The sequence below is a fragment of the Saimiri boliviensis genome, chromosome 20 (assembly GCF_048565385.1).
Source record: "Saimiri boliviensis isolate mSaiBol1 chromosome 20, mSaiBol1.pri, whole genome shotgun sequence".
Taxonomy (NCBI): Eukaryota; Metazoa; Chordata; class Mammalia; order Primates; family Cebidae; genus Saimiri; species Saimiri boliviensis.
Genome location: NC_133468.1, coordinates 28,883,933 through 28,902,213, shown reverse-complemented (window position 1 = coordinate 28,902,213; position 18,281 = coordinate 28,883,933). Strand labels below are relative to the sequence as shown.

Below are 18,281 nucleotides of genomic sequence, written 5' to 3'. Positions count from 1 at the left end.
CAGTCTCAAAAATAATAATAATCCCTTTCTGTAACTCAGTTCTGTGTGTGAGTCTGATGGACACTGGGACTGGAGCCCCGGTGGGGTCAGGTGTACCTAAAGGTTGCATCAGGTCGTGGGCAGTGGCTCCTGACTGTAATCCCAGCGCTTTGGGAGGCTAAGGTTGGAGGATCGCTTCAGCTCACAAGTTGGAAACCAGCCTAGGCAACATAGCAAGACCACTGTCTCTACAAAAAAAAACTTTAAAAAATTAGTTGGGTGCAGCGGCTCATGCCTGTAATCCCAACACTTTGGGAGGCCACGGTGGGAGGGCTGCTTGAGCCTAGGAGTTTTAGACCTGCCCAGGCAACACCGTGAGACTTCCATCTCTACAAAGCAAAACCAAATCAAAAACCAAAACCAAACAAAACCCTAAAATTAACTGGGCGTGGTGGCGCGTATCTGTAGTCCCACCTGCTAGGGAGGTTAAGGTGGGAGCATCGCTTGAGCCTGTGAAGTAGAGGCTGCTGTGAGTTAGGTCCTGACATTGCACTCCAGCCTGTGCGACAGAGCGAAACACTGTTTCTTTAATTTTTTTTTTTTTTTTCAGACGGAGTCTTGTTCTGTCGCCCAGGCTGGAGTGCAGTAGCGCAATCTGGTCTCACTGCAACCTCCGCGTTCCGGGTTCAAGCAATTCTCCTGCCTCAGCCTCCTGAGTAGCTGAGACTACAGGCGCGCATCATCATGCCCAGCTAATTTTTTGTATTTTTAGTAAAGACGGGGTTTCACCATACTGGCCAGGCTGGTCTCGAACTCTTCCTGATCTCGTTATTCCCCCGCCTCGGCCTTCCAAAGTGTTGAGATTACAGGCGTGAGCCACCGCGCCCGGCAAGACCCTGTTTCTAAAAAACAAAAAATAAAGTCTGCGTCCACTAGGCCAAGGGAGACGCAAGGTAGTTGCAGGGGGCGAAGCCCACGTTTCCTCGGAGCGATGTCCGTTTTCAGAGGTGGGGGACTTGAGACTCTATGGCCCTAGCTGTCCGGCTTCTGGAAAGACGTCGGGGTTCAAGCGCAGGACAAGGCAAAAGCCAGAGGTCCCACGTCCGCCGCGCCCTGTTCGGCTTTGCCCAAGGGAGCACAGGGCGGAAAGAGCCCTTCTTCCGGCGCGCAGACGCGCGGCCAGCCCAGCCAATCAGCGCGCTCCCTCCGCCGGGCCCGACCGGCGCTCTAGTGACGCGCGACGCCGGGCTTCGCCCACGGCTCTTGGGCGACCGCACCTCCCGCACTCACCGCGCCCGTTAGCTGCGCGCCGCGCTTCTTGTGCGACGGCCCCTGGGCGGCGGCGCGTTCGGGCGCGGTCCTGGCGCGCCCCCTGGCGGCCCGGCGGGGCGCGGCGGGCGCGGCGCTGACCCGGAGGCGGCGGCGGCGGTGCCCGGATGGAGGCACGTCATTGTCCCCCGCCGGGCGGCTGGGCTGTGTGCGGCGGCGGCGGCGGCGGCGGCGGCGGCGGCGGCCGAGGGGGATGGAGCGAGCGCCGAGCCGGGTCAGGTAAGCTCCCGCCTCCTTCCCGCCCGTCGCAGGCCGGCATGGGGCCCGCGCAGCGCCCAGCTAGTCTGGGCCGCCCCTGGCCGGGCCGCCTCTCAGCCGGCGCGGCCCGCCGGGGGCTGGCGCGGCCCCTCGCCCGCCTCCCCCTCCACAGTCGCGGGCCACCCGGGACCCCGTCGCGCTGGGGGCTGCGCCGCCACCGCCCGCCAGGGCCAGACCGGCCGCTGGGGAGGGGGCGGCGGCCGCGGCGGGCGGGCGCCGGGGGAGCTGGGCTGCGCGGGGAGGCCGGGCCCCCTGGTTGCCATGGACACTGCGCTCCCACCCCCACCCGGCCCCAGCCCGCCCCCTCGGCCCGGAGGCCGGGCGGGTCAGCGGGGAGGGTCGGGGCGGCCGGGGTGGGCGTGTGCTGGGCGCTGACCGCGGAGCCGGGCGTCCCCGGCCCGCCCGCCGCCCTCCGCGTGGCTGCCACCTCCCGCCCCGGAGCGCCCCTCAGAGCCCGGGGCCAGCCTCCCCGCCCCCACTGCATCCCTAACAGAGACAAACTTTCCCACCCTGGGCGCCCCCTCCCCGGGCCTGGCCACCTGGTTGGCCGCTCCGCCGAGCGTCCAAGGTGCCCACGCCGGGCTGATCGGCCACCCCGAGGGGAGAGGAGGAGCCGGGCGGCGCGTCCCCAAAAGCATGTGTGCCTCCCTCGCGTTCTTTATCTTAGGGGCAGTAAGATCCAACTTACCTGGAACGGAGTGGTGATCGGTTGCAGATGTTGGAAATGAAAATTGGACGAGAGTTTTCTTATCTAGGACTTTAACCCCTCTAACATGCGTGTAGTGGAGATGACTTTTGTTGAATGGCTCTTAGGAGGCCGTGGGGGTCACTTGTTTATGGGAAAACGTGTTGGTTATGTAAAGTCAATACCCTAACAGCAAAACTGTTTGATAAACTAGTTAACGCCCCCTTTTCAATGTAACCACGGAATCCTAGGTTCTCATTTTAGTGTCCTCTCAAAAGATTTTGAAGAGTTGTAAATTTTAAACCTAGTTCTTTTTGCCGTGTTACTCATTCAAAGTGCCTAGGGGATATGAATAATCAGTTTCACTTATTTGTTTTAAATTAGGGCCAGTTTCACTTTCTTTTCTGTATCTTTGAATCAAGTCTACAGTTAGTATTTGCTTTGTAAAGCTTAAGGCTAGTCGTTTTGTTTACTTAAGTATAATTAAGATCAAGGTTGTGTCTTTTTAAAGTGTGTTTTCTCTTATAACGGAAATGATACAAGAACGTGGATTGCATTGTTTACGAAGAAGCAGAATGTAACACTTTTTAAAAATGTGTTGATACTATTACCTCAATGTTTGTAGAATGCCACAGTGTCTAAATAGTGATACTCTTTTTACAAATGAAAAAAGAATAATGCATTCTAGCATTTGATAACAAGGGAGATATACCATATAAAAGACGGAATTTTAAGGCTTTGAGTACAAGATTGTAGTAGAGGAAACACTTGTGAAGTCTCATTCCTCCGTACTTACCCAACCTCGATTCATGTTCATGTTTTTTTGAGACAAGATCTCCCTTTGCTGCCTAGACTGGAGTTCGGTGGTGCAATTGTAGCTCACTGTAGCCTCAGTCTCCTGAGTTCCAGCAGTCCTCCCACCTCAGCCTCCCTAGTAGGTGGGGCTACAGGCACATGCCACCATTCTCAGCTAATTTTTTTTTTTTTCTTAAAGAGATAGGGTCTCAGCTGGGCACAGAGGCTCACACCTGTAATCCCAGCGCTTTGGGAGGTCGAGGTGTGTGGATCACTTGAGATCAGGAGTTTAAAACCAGCCTGACCAAGGTGGTGAAACCCCATCGCTACTAAAAATACGAAAATTAGCCAAGTATGGTGGCAGGTGCCTGTAATCCCAGCTACTTGGGAGGCTGAGGCAGAGAATTGCTTGAACACAGGAGAGTGAGCAGAGATTATGCCTCTGTACTCCAGCCTGGGTTGACAGAGTGAGACTCCATCTCCAAAGGAGGAAAACAAACAAACAAACAAACAAAAAAGGATCTTACTGTTGCCCAGGGTAGTCTGGAACTCCTGGGCCCAAGCCATCCTCCTGCCGTGGTCTCCCAAAGTGTTGAGATTTCAGGCTTTAGCCACCATGCCCCACGTGTAAGTGGTGGTTATTGCTGCTGTTTTTAATGCTCTTGTAAGTTTTCTGTATCATCAGAAGATGTTGCTTAAAAGTCCTGATATTTATTGGGCATGATGGCTCATGCCTGTAATCCAAGCACTTTGGAGGCCAAGGCGGGTGGATCATCGGGAGTTCAAGACCAGCCTGACCAACATGGTGAAACCCCATCTTAAAAAAAAAAAAAAAAAAAAAAAAAAAAAAAGGAGCTTTGCTGAGAGTAAAGAACATGTAAGCGGGCTGGGCGCGGTGGCTCACGCCTGTAATCCCAGCACTTTGGGAGGCCGAGGCGGGTGGATCGTGAGGTAACGAGATCGAGACCATCCTGGTCAACATGGTGAAACCCCGTCTCTACTAAAAATACAAAAAATTAGCTGGGCATGGTGGCGCGTGCCTGTAATCCCAGCTACTCGGGAGGCTGAGGCAGGAGAATTGCCTGAACCCAGGAGGCAGAGGTTGCGGTGAGCCGAGATTGCACCATTGCACTCCAGCCTGGGTAACAAGAGCGAAACTCTGACTCAAAAAAAAAAAAAAAAAAAGAACATGTAAGCATATGAATCTTTAGTTCAGTGTAACATTGTTCGGCTTCAAGAAGGGTTACGTTTGTAGCAGATGGAGTTAGTTTGATACCTGATGGTTTTAGGTCAAGACTTCATTGGCTGAATATACAAATGAAGATGAACGGATAGTTTTGGTTTGTTTTCCACAATTGTAATGCTGTAGGGTTACTGATGACTTGTACTTTCTTTAATTTTTTTTTTTTTTTTTTTCATTTAAGAGGCTTTCGTCTCTTCTAAAAGGTAATTGGAGAAAGTAAAATGGTTTTATTTGGTCATTTGTTAATGATTGTTCTGAAGGTATGTTTATCCCTTGAAAATCAAGGTTTTTGCTACTGTTGAGTATTACTGTAAATAAGGCTGCATTAACCATTTCTTATAACTCTGTTTGGGTTTTCTTCTTCCTTTTCTTTCTTTCTTTTTTTTTGAGACGATTTCATTCTTATTGCCCAGTCTGGAGTGCAGTGGCGCAATCTTGGCTCACCGCAACCTCCACCTCCTGGGTTCAAGCGATTCTTTGGCCTCAGCCTCCTGAGTAGCTGGGATTACAGGCATGCACTACCACCCCTGGCTAATTTTGTATTTTTGGTAGAGACAGGGTTTCTCAGTGTTGGTCAGTCTGGTCTCGAACTCCCAACCTCAGGTGATCTGCCCACCTTGGCTTTCCAAAGTACTGGGATTACAGGCATGAGCCCCTGTGCCCAGACTCTTTTTCCTTTTCTTCTTGCATTTTTTTCTTCTCTCCCCACACCATTTCATATTTTTTTTAACTGTTAGATGAGGAAAAATGTAAACTGCATTTGGATTATAAGGGTCAGGCTTTCTTCCTGATCTAGGGTTATGTATCTTTGATTGATGTAAAATTTCATTTCAGTTTTTTTATTAGTTCATTGAAATATAACAAACATCTTTTCTATTTCTAGGTGAGCTCAAAAACTTTAAGATTTTATTTTTTTGGGTGATATTTTACCCTAATTAAAAATTACACCAGCCTGACCAACATAGTGAAATCCTGTCTCTACTAAAAGTACATAAAAAATTAGCTGAGTGTTCTGGCACGCATCTGTATTCACAGCTACTCAGGACACTGAGGCAGGAGAGTTACTTGAACCCTGGAGGTGCTGAGCCGAGACGGCGCCATTGCACTCCAGCCTGGGTGACAGAGCAAGATTCTGTTTCAAAAAAAAACTACGAACAATAAAATTGATGCTTTTTAAAAACAAACTTGGCCTGGCATTGTGGCTCATGCCTGTGATTCCAGCATTTTGGGAGGCAGAGGCAGGAGGATTGTTTCAGGCCAGGCGTTCAAGACCAGCCTGGGCAACATAGTGAGACCCTGTCTCTCCAAAAAAAAAAAAAAAAAAAAAAAAGGCCGGGCGCGGTGGCTCAAGCCTGTAATCCCAGCACTTTGGGAGGCCGAGGCGGGTGGATCACAAGGTCGAGAGATCGAGACCAACCTGGTCAACATGGTGAAACCCCGTCTCTATTAAAAATACAAAAAAATTAGCTGGGCATGGTGGCGCGTGCCTATAATCCCAGCTACTCAGGAGGCTGAGGCAGGAGAATTGCCTGAACCCAGGAGGCGGAGGTTGCGGTGAGCCGAGATCGCGCCATTGCACTCCAGCCTGGGTAACAAGAGCGAAACTCCGTCGCAAAAAAAAAAAAAAAAAAAACCCGAAACACTAACTTTTTGTGAGCAGCCAATAGCCAATGCATGGTTTCATTTGTTCATTGAAGTGGCAAGCACATGGGTATTTTATTATCCCTACTTCATTGCATGGATCATACTTTTTTGTACTTTACAGTATGTATCAAATATTTTTTAAAACAAATTTTAAGGGCTGTTTGTACTCTAGAGTTTTTTAGGGTCAAATGAGATACTGAATATAAATCACTCAGCACAAGGTGGTGCTGAAAGCAAACGCTGGTTGTTTTCTGTTTCCAGACTTTGTTCATTAATTTGTTCTTCATATGTATGGAAAGCTGTCTCTGTATGAAGTCAGAGAATGTAAATAAGAACATGGTAGACAAAAGCAAGGAAAACAGCTGTGGAGTAGATGTTAGCACGCTACCATAGAAATCAGTGCAGGGTGCTTTGGGGGCCTTTAGGAGAGGTTTCTAACCTGGTCTCGGGGAAATGGCGGTGTCAAGGAAAGTGGCCTAAGAGGAAGGAAATTGTAAACTGAGAAGTGGAAATGTTAACTGGCTGGAGGTGGAAGGATGGAAGAAAGGACAGGGACCAAAAAAAGAAAAAGGAAAAAGCCTTCAGCATGGTGGGAATGTGACATAGTGTTTGGAGAGGTTATTAGGTCAGACAGTGCCAAGTCCAGGCATTAAGATGTTGTGCTGTGGGCAGTTACACCACTCCTGAAAGGTTTTCTTTTTTCTTTTCCTTTCCTTTCCACTTTCCTTTTTGTATTTGAAACAGAGTCTCACTGTGTCATCCAGGCTGGAGTGTAGTGGTACAATCTCGGCTCACTGCAACCTCCGCGTCCCAGGTTCAAGCAGTTTTCCCTGCCTCAGCCTCCCAAGTAGCTGGGATCACAGGCGTCTGCCACCATGCCCAGCTAACTTTTGCATTTTTAGTAGAGATGGGGTTTTACTATGTTGGTCAGTCCCTGTGGCTGACTGGTTGCAGACTGGTTGGGGTCACAGTTTCTTCATTTTATAGACTCTGGGAATTCCGTCTCATCTCATAAGTTCTTTATGAAAATTAAGTTAATGTATGTCTAGCAGTTGATGCAATGCCCAGCACAGAAAATGCTCAATTAGAGTAGTGGCACTAGTACTTTAAAATAGGACTCAGAGAAAATTATAATGGAGTACTTCTGTAAGTTATTTGTATTCAAGTTTGATGTCAGTATGGCTTACAGGTTTTATTTAAAAAGTCATACATTCCATATAAATGTGCCTCTTCGGAAAAATGGTTTGTTTTAAAGGTGAGATCTTTATAATTATAATTTTTAAAAATGTAATGTATTTCACATGATGCCATTTATGCTTTAAGCACAAAATTAAGTCTAGATTTTCTCCGTGTAGTTGATGCTTTTCTCTGAGGAATTTACTCAAATTAAAGATTTGGTCAAGTGTATTACAATGTATAATTTTTCTAGTTTTAAGCAGTAGAGTGGGAAAATATAGGTACTTAATAAATAGAATTGAAAATTGAAATGCCCCATTATAAACTGAAATGCCAGACTTTTAGGGGTCATGAAATAAAATGAGAAGTTCTAATCAGATACGTCACTGAAGATTTTAAAATAAAAATTGTTGACATTCAGATTAGCGTAATGCTAAATGTCCCAAGGAGATTATTACAGAAATGTTAGAAAGTGCTGTTGTTTTTATATTTGGGCGATACATTTGAAAATAACTTCAAAATGGCTGAAATTATTTTCCAAGATCTAACGGTAGGGAAAGTAGATTGCTTTTCTCAAAACCTGTTGAAACAAATATATACTTTTCATCTTTTGCAGCGTTGAACAATGACCATAGTTGACAAAGCTTCTGAATCTTCAGACCCATCAGCCTATCAGAATCAGCCTGGCAGCTCTGAAGCAGTCTCACCTGGAGACATGGATGCAGGTTCTGCCAGCTGGGGTGCTGTGTCTTCCTTAAATGATGTGTCAAATCACACACTTGCTTTAGGACCAGTACCTGGTGCTGTAGTTTATTCGAGTTCATCTGTACCTGATAAATCAAAACCATCACCACAAAAGGATCAAGGTATTGTTTTTGAAAAGAGAGAATTACTGCGAGAAACTCCTGTGTAAATGCTGTTGGTGGGTTGGTGGTTTCAGAGATGGGCTTCCTTTGAAAGGCAGGAGGCCACTCGAGTGGCCAGCAGGGTTGCATTACTTGATGGGCTTTGTTTTCCTGTTACTTGTTCACAATTAACTTATGTATCACTACAGAGTAGATTATTTTTAGTTACTAGAATATTAGTAGTTTATTTTATTCCAGTTTTTTAAAGGATAGACTTTTTCTTGGTGAGAATTGAGATGGGCAAGTATTACATTAACTTGTTAACCAGTAGTTATTCTAGTTTCCTAAGTAGATGACTTTTACAAATTTAAACATGTTTTGTAAAATGGTTGTCCTTTGATAAATGTTTACCCAGCGTTTTTTCGTTTTTTGGTTTTTTTTCCTGGCAATTAAAAATCATTTGTAGTAATAAAGCTCTTTAAAAGAAAACAGGCCAGTCATAGTGGCTCATGTCTGTAATTCCAGCACTTTGGGAGGCCAGGGTGGGTGATCACAAGGTCAGGTGTTCGAGACCAGCCTGGTCAACATGGTGAAATGCCGTCTGTAGTAGAGATACAAAAAATTAGCTGGGCATGGTCGCACGTGCCTGTAATCCCAGCTACTTGGGAGGCTGAGGCAGGAGAACCACTTGAACCCAGGAGGTGGAGGTTTCAGTAAGCCAAGATCACGCCATTGCACTCCAGCCTGGGTGACAGGGTGAGACTCCGCCTCTAAAAAAAAAAAAGAAAAACAGTCTGGGCATGATGGCTAACGCCTGTAATCCCAGCACTTTGGGAGGCTGAGGTGGGTGGATCACCTGAGATCAGGAGTTTGAGACCAGTCTGGCCAATATGGCGAAACCTCATCTTCACTAAAAATACAAAAATTAGCTGGAGATGGTGGCGTGTGCCTGTAATCCCAGCTACTGGGGAGGCTGAGGCAAGAGAATCACATGGACCTGGGAGGCAGAAGTTGCAGTGAGCTGGAGATCGCACCATTGCACTCCAGCCTGGGCAACACAGCAGGACTCTGTCTCAAAAAGAAAAAAAAGAGTACAATACAAACGTTGGTGTAATGATACAAATGTAGTTACATTTGTTAAAACTCATCCAGATAAATGAGACATTAACACTTTAAGGTGTTACTTCTAAGGCTTTTGGATATGAGGACAGGAAGAGCTGAAATACAAAGAAAGATAATATAATTTGTTCCTAGTTGGATTGTTGTTTGGCTTAGAGCATCTAGCCCAGGACAGCTTTGAATGCGGCCGAACACACAAATTCATAAACTTTCTTAAAACATTATGAGATTTTATTCGCGATTTTTTTTTTTTAAGCTTATCAGCTATCGTTAGTGTTATTGTATTTTATGTGTGGCTCAAGACAATTCTCCTTCCAATGTGGCTCAGGGAAGCCAAAATATTGGACATCCCCTAGCTTCGAGTAATTTGGTGGTCATGTTGTTTTGAGTCCTCTTAGTAAGTTTCATATTGTGATGTGGGAGTGGGTGTTGCAGTTTGGTTTGCTGAAGATGGTTTGGGTAGGGGAAAGTTTCTATCATCAAACACAACCTGATCAAATGTTGCAGAGAGGTGTAAAGTCCTTTGGCTTCTCTCCAGCAGCACTTTTTCACAGGACCTCTTTCTCCACAGCTTTCAACCTCCTGTCATGTTGCTGGGGCTCCTCTCTCTTCTTAGAGCTCACATCTCCCCACTCTGCCCTTTTCTGGGGCTCTCATCTCATTCTCCACAGAATCTTTCTCTTGTCCTAATTTTGCTGTCCATTCCCCAGCAAGCTACAGCCTGCCTATGCCTGCCTAAATAACCACTAATCTGTTTAAATGAAGAATGATTCCACATGGCATCTCAGCCTTTTGTTAGAGCACTGGGGGACTGCTCCAAAGCCTTTAAAAAAGTCACTCTTGCCATTGATGATTTTCAGCTTTCCTAAATAAGTTGTTTCTTGAGCTTTACCTTAGTTCTGTTAGCATTCTTAGTTATTAGTAATCTGTTGATAATCTTCAAAATGGATAAAGCCTTTTTAGGTCACAGACAGTCTACTCACAACTGTGTATAGTGGTGCCTGACAGCCTGAGTTCAAAGCCTGCTTCCTTAGCGGTAAAATGGGGATGACATCAGTACTAACCATTAGAATTGCAACTATTTGGCCTGGTAAGGGCTCCCTACATGAGATGATAAGGTTGACAGTGATGGTGGTACTGAAGTAGCATCCATGGCAGATGTTACAAGGAATCAGTTTATCTCATTCTTTTTATTGATTGTGTTACTTATTTTTAAAATGTTCAAACTAGATATAAAAGAGTAATTATAATGAAGTCTCATGTAGCCATCAGCCAACTTTGACGTTAATCAACTTATGGCCAGTTATACCTGCACCTGCTTACCTCACACAACATTATCTTAAATCCAATACTTCATCTTTCATTTGTATTTTAGTCTCTACATCTAAAGAATTTTTTCTAAAAATAAAAAATATCTTTATATGAAAAAGCCATTCAGTGTTTATATTTCTCTGGTTATTCATATATATATGAATATATATATATGAATACGTGTATATATATATAAAATATATGTACATAAAATACGTGTGTGTGTGTATATATATATGTGTGTATATATATATATTTTTCTTTTTTTTTGAGACAGAGTTTAGCTCTTTTTGCCTAGGCCAGAGTGCAATGGCGTGATCTCAGCTCACTGCAACCCCTGCCTCCCAGGTTCAAGCAGTTCTCCTGCCTCAGCCTCCTGAGTAGCTATGATTATAGGCATGTGCCACCCTACCCGGCTAATTTTGTATTTTTAGTAGAGACGGGATTTCTCCACGTTGATCAGGCTGGTCCAGCCTGACCTCATGATCCACCTGTCTTGGCCTCCCAAATTGCTGGGGTTACAGGCATGAGTCCCTGCACCTGGCCCTGAATGTGTGTGTATATTAAAAAAATTAAAAACGGACGCTGGGCGCAGTGGCTCACGCCTATAATCCCAGCACTTTGGGAGGCTGAGACGGGTGGATCACGAGGTCAAGAGGTCAAGACCATCCTGGTCAACATGGTGAAACCCTGTCTCTATTAAAAATACAAAAATTAGCTGGGCGTGGTGGCGCACGCCTGTAGTCCCAGCTACTCAGGAGGCTGAGGCAGGAGAATTGCTTGAACCCAGGAGGCGGAGGTTGCAGTGAGCCGAGATCGCGCCATTGTATTCCAGCCTGGGTAACAAGAACGAAACTCCGTCCCCACAAAAAAAAACAAAAACAAAAACAAGAAAAAAGTCTCCTAGTTGGCTGAAAAAAGAAAAATAAATAAATATAAATAATACATATATATGTATATATATGTATTTAGTATATATATGTATTATTTATTTTTAAATACATATATATATGTATTTAAGCAGTTGTTCAGAGCAACATCCAAACGAGGTCTATACTTTGCATTTGGTAGATAAATCTCTCAAGCTTCTTTTAATCTGTAACCCTCTCCCCTTTTTGTCCTTTTCCAGTTTGTTTATTGGAAAAACTGGATCATTGAAAATTTCTTATGTTCTGGGTCTTTTAAAATGTCCCTCTTCCCCCTGTATTTAGGCAGGCTGGTCATGAGATTTCAGATCTTGAACAGATTGAGGTTTGACCAAGTGTCACTATTTATTTAGCTTCGGTATGCAAAGATTGGTTTCTGACTCTTTCTTGTTTATTTTTCTAGCTGTAGGTGATGGCATCGCTCCTCCACAGAAAGTTCTTTTCCCATCTGAGAAGATTTGTCTTAAGTGGCAACAAACTCATAGAGTTGGAGCTGGCCTCCAGAATTTGGGCAATACCTGTTTTGCCAATGCAGCACTGCAGTGTTTAACTTACACACCACCTCTTGCCAATTACATGCTATCACATGAACACTCCAAAACATGTAAGTGTTCTGTGTTGTGTTTGTAATATTGTGGCATGCTAACCTATTTTAATTCTTTTATCTGAAATGAAAGTGAAGAATTAAACCAAGAGTTCTATGATTACTAAGAAGTTGGTTTATTCTTTTAGAAACCAAGGAGGAGGACTCAGGGTTGGTATTCAGGTTGCATAAAAAACATTTTGCACCTCATTGGATCTGTGAAGGTATTTAAAAAGAAACATTTTATCAGCTTTTGGCATTTCTGAACTCCTTGCTGGTTTTCTACACTCACTGAAAAAAAAGTGACAGAAATATCTGATATTAGCTGGGCTTACACCTGTAATCCCGGCGTGTTGGGAGACCGAGGAGGGAGGATCGCTTGAGCCCAGGAGTTGAAGACCAACCTGGACAACATAGCGAGGCCCCATCTCTGCTAAAATAAAAATTAAAAAATTAGTCTAGCATGGTAGCACACACCTGTTGTCCCAGCTACTCAGGAGGCTGAGGCAGGAAGATTACCTGAGTCTGGAAGGTTGAGACTGCAGTGAGTTGTGATCGCACTGCTGTACTCCAGCCTGGGCAACAGAACAAGGCCCTGTCTCAAAAGAAAAAAAGTCTGACATCAGCAACTTGGGACAAGCAGGGTGTTAAGAAATCCTGCCTCTCCTGGCATTTATACCATGTTGGAAGACTTGATTCGTTTACAGGGTTATAAGCCTTAGAGGAGAGGAACCCTCTTGCCACTGCCCTCAGCCTCTTGGAATTCAGACTGGACTTTCCCTTTAGCATTTGAGAACCTTATCTTCAGCCTAAATGGCAGGAAATCAGTTAAAACATTAAAATGTCTTTAGATAGATGCCAACTCAGTGGTTGACTATCAACATTCAGAATTTGGAACATCCATTTTCGAAGTTTTGGCCTTCTACATATGTTGTAAATATTCTTTACTCTTTATAAATGCAGTCTCCCTGTTCTTTCATCTAAATTAATGATCAGATTCATATGTGTATGTTCTGGTGCTATTCATTAGTTACTAGGATTTAAAAAAATAAAAGCTCCTTGGTTTCTTTTTGAATAGTTATTTACTTAATGGAGATTTAAATTGGTTCTTTTAAAACTGATTTTTTTTTCCCTCCAGAGAGCCAAATAATGCTTGTAAAGAATTTGGAAAGTACAGAAAAATGTAAAGAAACTAAAGAAAAATCACCTAGAATCTCACCACCTACCAGAGGTGTCTGTTATGCCAAGGGGTTTTAAATTACAGAATGAACGTTCTGTTTGCCCTGATTTTCTCCCTTTCTAAGTCCATAATTCATTCCCCACAGACAGCTTTCCTATCACTTTTGCGCTTAATGAAAGTAGGGTGTGGATGAAAACCCAGCACTAGCACCTGGACAGCAAGAGAGAGGACCAAGACAAAATTCAGAAGCTCCCGGTGTCCAGAATTAGGTGCCTATCTTTTATGCTATTGGTAGTTTTTGCGCTTGCTCCCTCCCTCCCTTCCTCTCTTTCTCTTTTTCCAGCTTTATTGAGGCATAATTGATGTATAATAAATTACATATATTTAAAATACATAATTTGATCGATTGGACATTTGTATACGCCCATGGAACTAGCATCAAGATTAAGATAATTAACATGTTCATCACTCTCAAAAGTTCCTGGATGCCCTTTTGAAATCACTCTTTCCATCCTTTCCCCCACCCCTGATCCACTCCTACCCGGCAACCACTGATCTGCTTTCTGTCACTGTAGATAAATTAGTTTAGATTTTCTAGAATGTTGATTATGTGTTGTTGTACAATATATATTCTTATATTACCTTGCTTCCTTCACTCAGCATAATTACTTCAACATTATTCCATTTGTGACATGTAACAGTACTTCATCGTATTGCTGAGTAGTATCCCATTTTATGGCTGGATCACAATTTGTTTCTCCATTCATCTGTTGTTGAGCACCTGGGTCGTTTTTCACTTTGTGCCATTACAAATTAAGCTGCTATGAACATTTGCAAACAGTCTTTGTTAGGGCATGTTTTCATTACTCTTAGGTAAATATCTAGGAGTAAAATGGTTTGGTCCTAGAGTAGGCGTGTAGTTAACATTTTAAGACACTTCAAAATTGTTTCCAAAAGGGATTGCAGTGTTTTATAGTCCCACCACTGGTGAATGAAGCTTCCGTTTGCTCCACATCCTTCCCAGTACTTGGTGTGGTCAGTCATCTTCAATTTTAGTCATCTCCATAGGTATGTAGGGTGTAGTATCTTGTGGTTTTAATTTGTACTTTCATAATGAATAATGCTAAACATCTTTTTTTTTTTTGAGACGGAGTCACACGCTGTTGTACAGACTGGTATGCAATGGTGCGATCAAGGATCACTGCAACCTCCGCCTCCCAGGTTAAAGTGATTCTCCTGCCTCAGCTTACCGAGCAGCTGGGATTACAGGTTCCTCCCACCACGCCTGGCTGATTTTTGTGTTTTTAGTAGAGATGGAGTTTCACCATGTTGGTCAGGCTAGTCTCAAACTCCCAACCTCAGGCGATATGCCCGCCTTGGCCTCGCAAAGCAATGGGATTACAGGCATAAGCCACCGTGTCTGGCCTTGTTTTTGTTTTTAAACATCTTTTCATGTAATTATTTGCCATCGGGAATTTTTCCTTTGCTAAATGTCTGTTGAAATCTTTTGCCCATTTGAAAACTGGTAGATTTCTAATTGAGCTTAGAGAATTCTTTATATATTCTCGATTTAAGTCTTTTGTTAAATAGGCTGGGATTTGTCTTTTTATTCTTTTCAGTATCTTTTAAAGAGCGCATTTTTTGTTTTGGGAAATTTCATTTCATTTTTTTTTTTCTTTTTTTTTTTTTGAGGTGGAGTCTCGCTCTGTTGTCAGGCTGGAGTGCAGTGGCACAATCTCAGCTCACTGCAACCTTTGGCTCACTGCAACCTCCACCTCCTGGTTCAAGCGATTCTTCTGCCTCAACCTCCCAAGTAGCTGGGACTACAGGTGTGCACCACCACACCAAGCTAATTATTTTTGTATTTTTAGTAGAGATGGGGTTTCACCACGTTGGCCAGGATGGTCTTGATCTCTTGACCTCGTGATCCACCTGCCTCAGCCTCCCAAAGTGCTGGGATTACAGGCATGAGCCACTGTACCTGACCTTTTTATTTTCTTTTTATTAATTGTGCTGTAGGTGTTTTAAGAAGTCTTGGCTGGGCCCATGGCTCATGCTTGTAATCCCAGCACTTTGGGAGGCTGAGACAGGCCTATCACTTGAGCCCAGGATTTCAAGATTAGCCTGGGCAACATAGGGATAACTCATCTCTATAAAAAAAATTCAAAAATTAGGCCAGGTATGGTGGCTCATGCCTGTAATACAGTGTTTTGGGAGGCTGAGGCAGGTGGATCACTTGAGTTCAGTAGTTTTGAGAACAACTTGAACAACATGGTGAAACTCTGTCTGTATAAAAAACACAAAAATCAGTGGAGCAAGGCGGTACACACCTGTAGTCCCAACTACTTGGGAGACTGAGGTGGGAGGATTACATGAGCCCTGGAGGTTGAGGCTGCAGTGAGCAAGACCGTGCCACTTTATTCAAGAAAAGACAAGAAAAAGAAATGTTTGCTTACCTAGAGATCACAAGTATTTTTCCTATACTTTTTTCTGGAAGTCTTAACAGTTTTAGCTTTTGTATTTGGGTCAGTGATCCATTTTGAGTTAATTGTTGTTTGTGATGTGAAGATAGAGCAAGTTTATTTTTTTGCATATGGATGTTCAGTTGTTGGCAAGATAATTCTTTTATCACTAAATTGTCTTTGCACCTTTATAAAAAATTAGTTGATTATAGCACCAGAGACAGAAGAAAAAAAAAATCAGTAAACCATGTAAATATGATGTATTTTTGGACTCTATATTATGTTGTATTGATCCATTGTTTATCTTGACACCGTAAGAAAATGTCTTGATTACTATATTTTTTGGCAACTGCAGGGACTTAATGTCTGTAATTCCAGTGTTTTGGGAAGCTGAGACAGGAGGACTGTTTGAGCCCAGGAGTTTGAGAACAGCCTGAGCAACATACCAAGACCCTATCTCTAAAAAAAAAAAAAAAAAAATAGGTGCATGTGGGAACTCATGCCTATAGCCCTGGCTACTTGGGAGGTTGAGACAGGAGGATCGCTTACGCCTAGGAGTTTGAGGCTGCCATGAGCTATGATTGCACCACTGTATTATAGCCTGGATGATAGAGAGTGAGATACTGTCTCAAAAAGAAAGTTTTAGAACTAGGTAAGTCCTCCAACTTTGTTCTTTTTCCGAGTTTTTCTGTAGCCTGGGCAACATTGTTAGACCTCATCTTTACAAGAAATAAAAAAATGAGGTGAGTGTGGTGGCAAGCTTCTGTAGTCCTAGCTACTTGGGGAACTGAGGTGAGAGGCTTGCTTCAGCTTGGGAGGTGGTGACTGCAGTGAACTGTGATTGTGCCACTGCACTGCAGCCTGTATCAACCAAAATAAAAAAATTGTTCTGGCCATTCATGGTTTCTTGGCTGTATTTCCAAATGAATTTTAGAATCAGTTTGTCAGTTTCTACAAATAATCTTCCTGGTATTTTGATTGGGACTGTGCTGAATCTTTAAATCAGTTTGATGTGAATTGACATCTAAACAGTATTATTTTCTGACCCATAAGCAAGGTATATCTATTTATTTAGGCCATCTTTTTTTTTTTTTTTTGGAGATGGTCTTGCTCTGTTCCCCAGTCTGGAATGCAGTGGTGCACAGTCACGGCTCACTGCAGCCTTGACTTCCTGGACTCAAGGGATCCCCCTGCCTCAGCCCCATGAATAGCCAGTACTACAGACATATACTACAACACCCAGCTAATTTTTAATTTTTTTGTAGAGACAGTCTTGTTATGTTTCCCAGGCTGGTCTTAAACTCCTTGGGTCAAGCAGTTCTCTTGGCTCAGTGTTGTTTTCTTTTGTTTTTGTTTTTTTGTTTTTTTGTTTTTTAGACTGAGTAGTTTCTGTCTGCCACGCAAGCTTGAGTGCAGTGCCACTATCTCCGTTCACTGTACCCTCTACCCCATGGGTTTAAGTGATTCTCCTGCCTCAACCTCCCGAATAGCTGGGATTATAGGCACGCACCATCACACCTAGCTAATTTTTGTATTTTTAGTAGGGATTCACAATGTTGGCTAGGCTGATCTCAAACTCCTGACCTCAAGTGATCTGCCTGACTCAGACTTCCAGAGTGCTGGGATTATATGAGCCACTGTGCCCAGCCTCTTGCCTCAGCCTTTCAAAGTGCTGGGATTATAGGCATGAGCTACCATGCCTGGCCTAGGCCATCTTTAGTTTCTCTTAGCAGTATTGTGTAGTTTTCAGTGTGCATGTACAACGTACATAGCTTTTATCTAAGTTATCCCTATTAAATACATAGGGATCAATTTTTTTTTTTTTTTTTTTTTTTTTTTTTGAGATGGAGTTTCGCTCTTGTTGCCCAGGCTGGAGTGCAATGGTGCAATCTCATCTCACTGCAACCTCCGCCTACTTGGGTTCAAGCAATACTCCTGCCTCAGCCTTCTGAGTAGCTGGGATTACAGGTGCCCACCACCATGACCAGCTAATTTTTTGTATTTTTAAGTAGAGATGGTGTTTCACCATGTTGGCCAAGCCGGTCTTGAACACCTGACTTCAAGTGATCTACCTGCCTTGGCCTCCCAAAGTGTTGGGACTACAGGTGTGAGCCACTGCACCCAGTCAGGATAAATATTTTCATTAACTATTACAAATGGTGTTTTATTTTTAAAATTTCAACTTACTGATTGTTTATTGCTAGAATATAGAAATATATTTTCAGATATTGATCTTATATCTTGGAACCTTGCTTAACTGACTTACTCTAGTAGGTTTTTTGTTTTTTTGTTTTTAAGATCTCTTTAAGATTTTATACAGGCAACCATGTGATATATGAATAAAGATAATTTTACTTCTCCATTTCCAATCTGTTTAGGTTCATATCTTTTCCTTGCTGTTTTGTTCTGGTTAAAAGACCTCCATTACATTGTTAAATAAATGTCATAAGAGTAACTGTTCATGTCTCTTAGAGGAAAAGCATTCAGTATTTCATCGTTAAGTATGGTGTTGTGGGTTTTTCATAGACGCCTTTTACCAGGTTGAGTTGTTTGATGCTTGATTGTTAAGCCAACCTTACATTCTATGATGCATTATTCTATGTATTATTGGCTTTGATTTGCTAAAATTGTAAAACAGTTTTGTCTTCATGAGTATTATTAGTCTGTAGGTTCTTACAATGCCTTTTTTTTCCTTGTTTTGGCATTAGGGTAATGCTGGCATCGTGGCATGTGTTGGGATATGTTT

The 18,281-nt window shown here is 43.4% G+C and overlaps 1 protein-coding gene across 5 annotated transcripts in view; it reads left to right on the top strand.

The window, feature by feature from the left end:
• The first annotated feature begins 1,390 nt into the window (after window positions 1-1,390).
• Window positions 1,391-18,281, top strand: part of USP42 (ubiquitin specific peptidase 42) — a 57,337-nt gene continuing 40,446 nt past the window's right edge. For 3 of the 5 annotated variants that reach the window (XR_005576907.2, XM_039460573.2, XM_039460572.2), the window contains exons 1-3: window positions 1,391-1,527; window positions 7,726-7,975; window positions 11,714-11,914. Coding sequence is in view for 2 of the 5 variants with exons in the window: in XM_039460573.2 (XP_039316507.2) it covers window positions 7,735-7,975; window positions 11,714-11,914 (442 nt within the window). In the remaining 3 variants the exon portion in view is untranslated. The other 2 variants (XR_012515275.1, XR_012515276.1) reach the window with 2 other exon arrangements.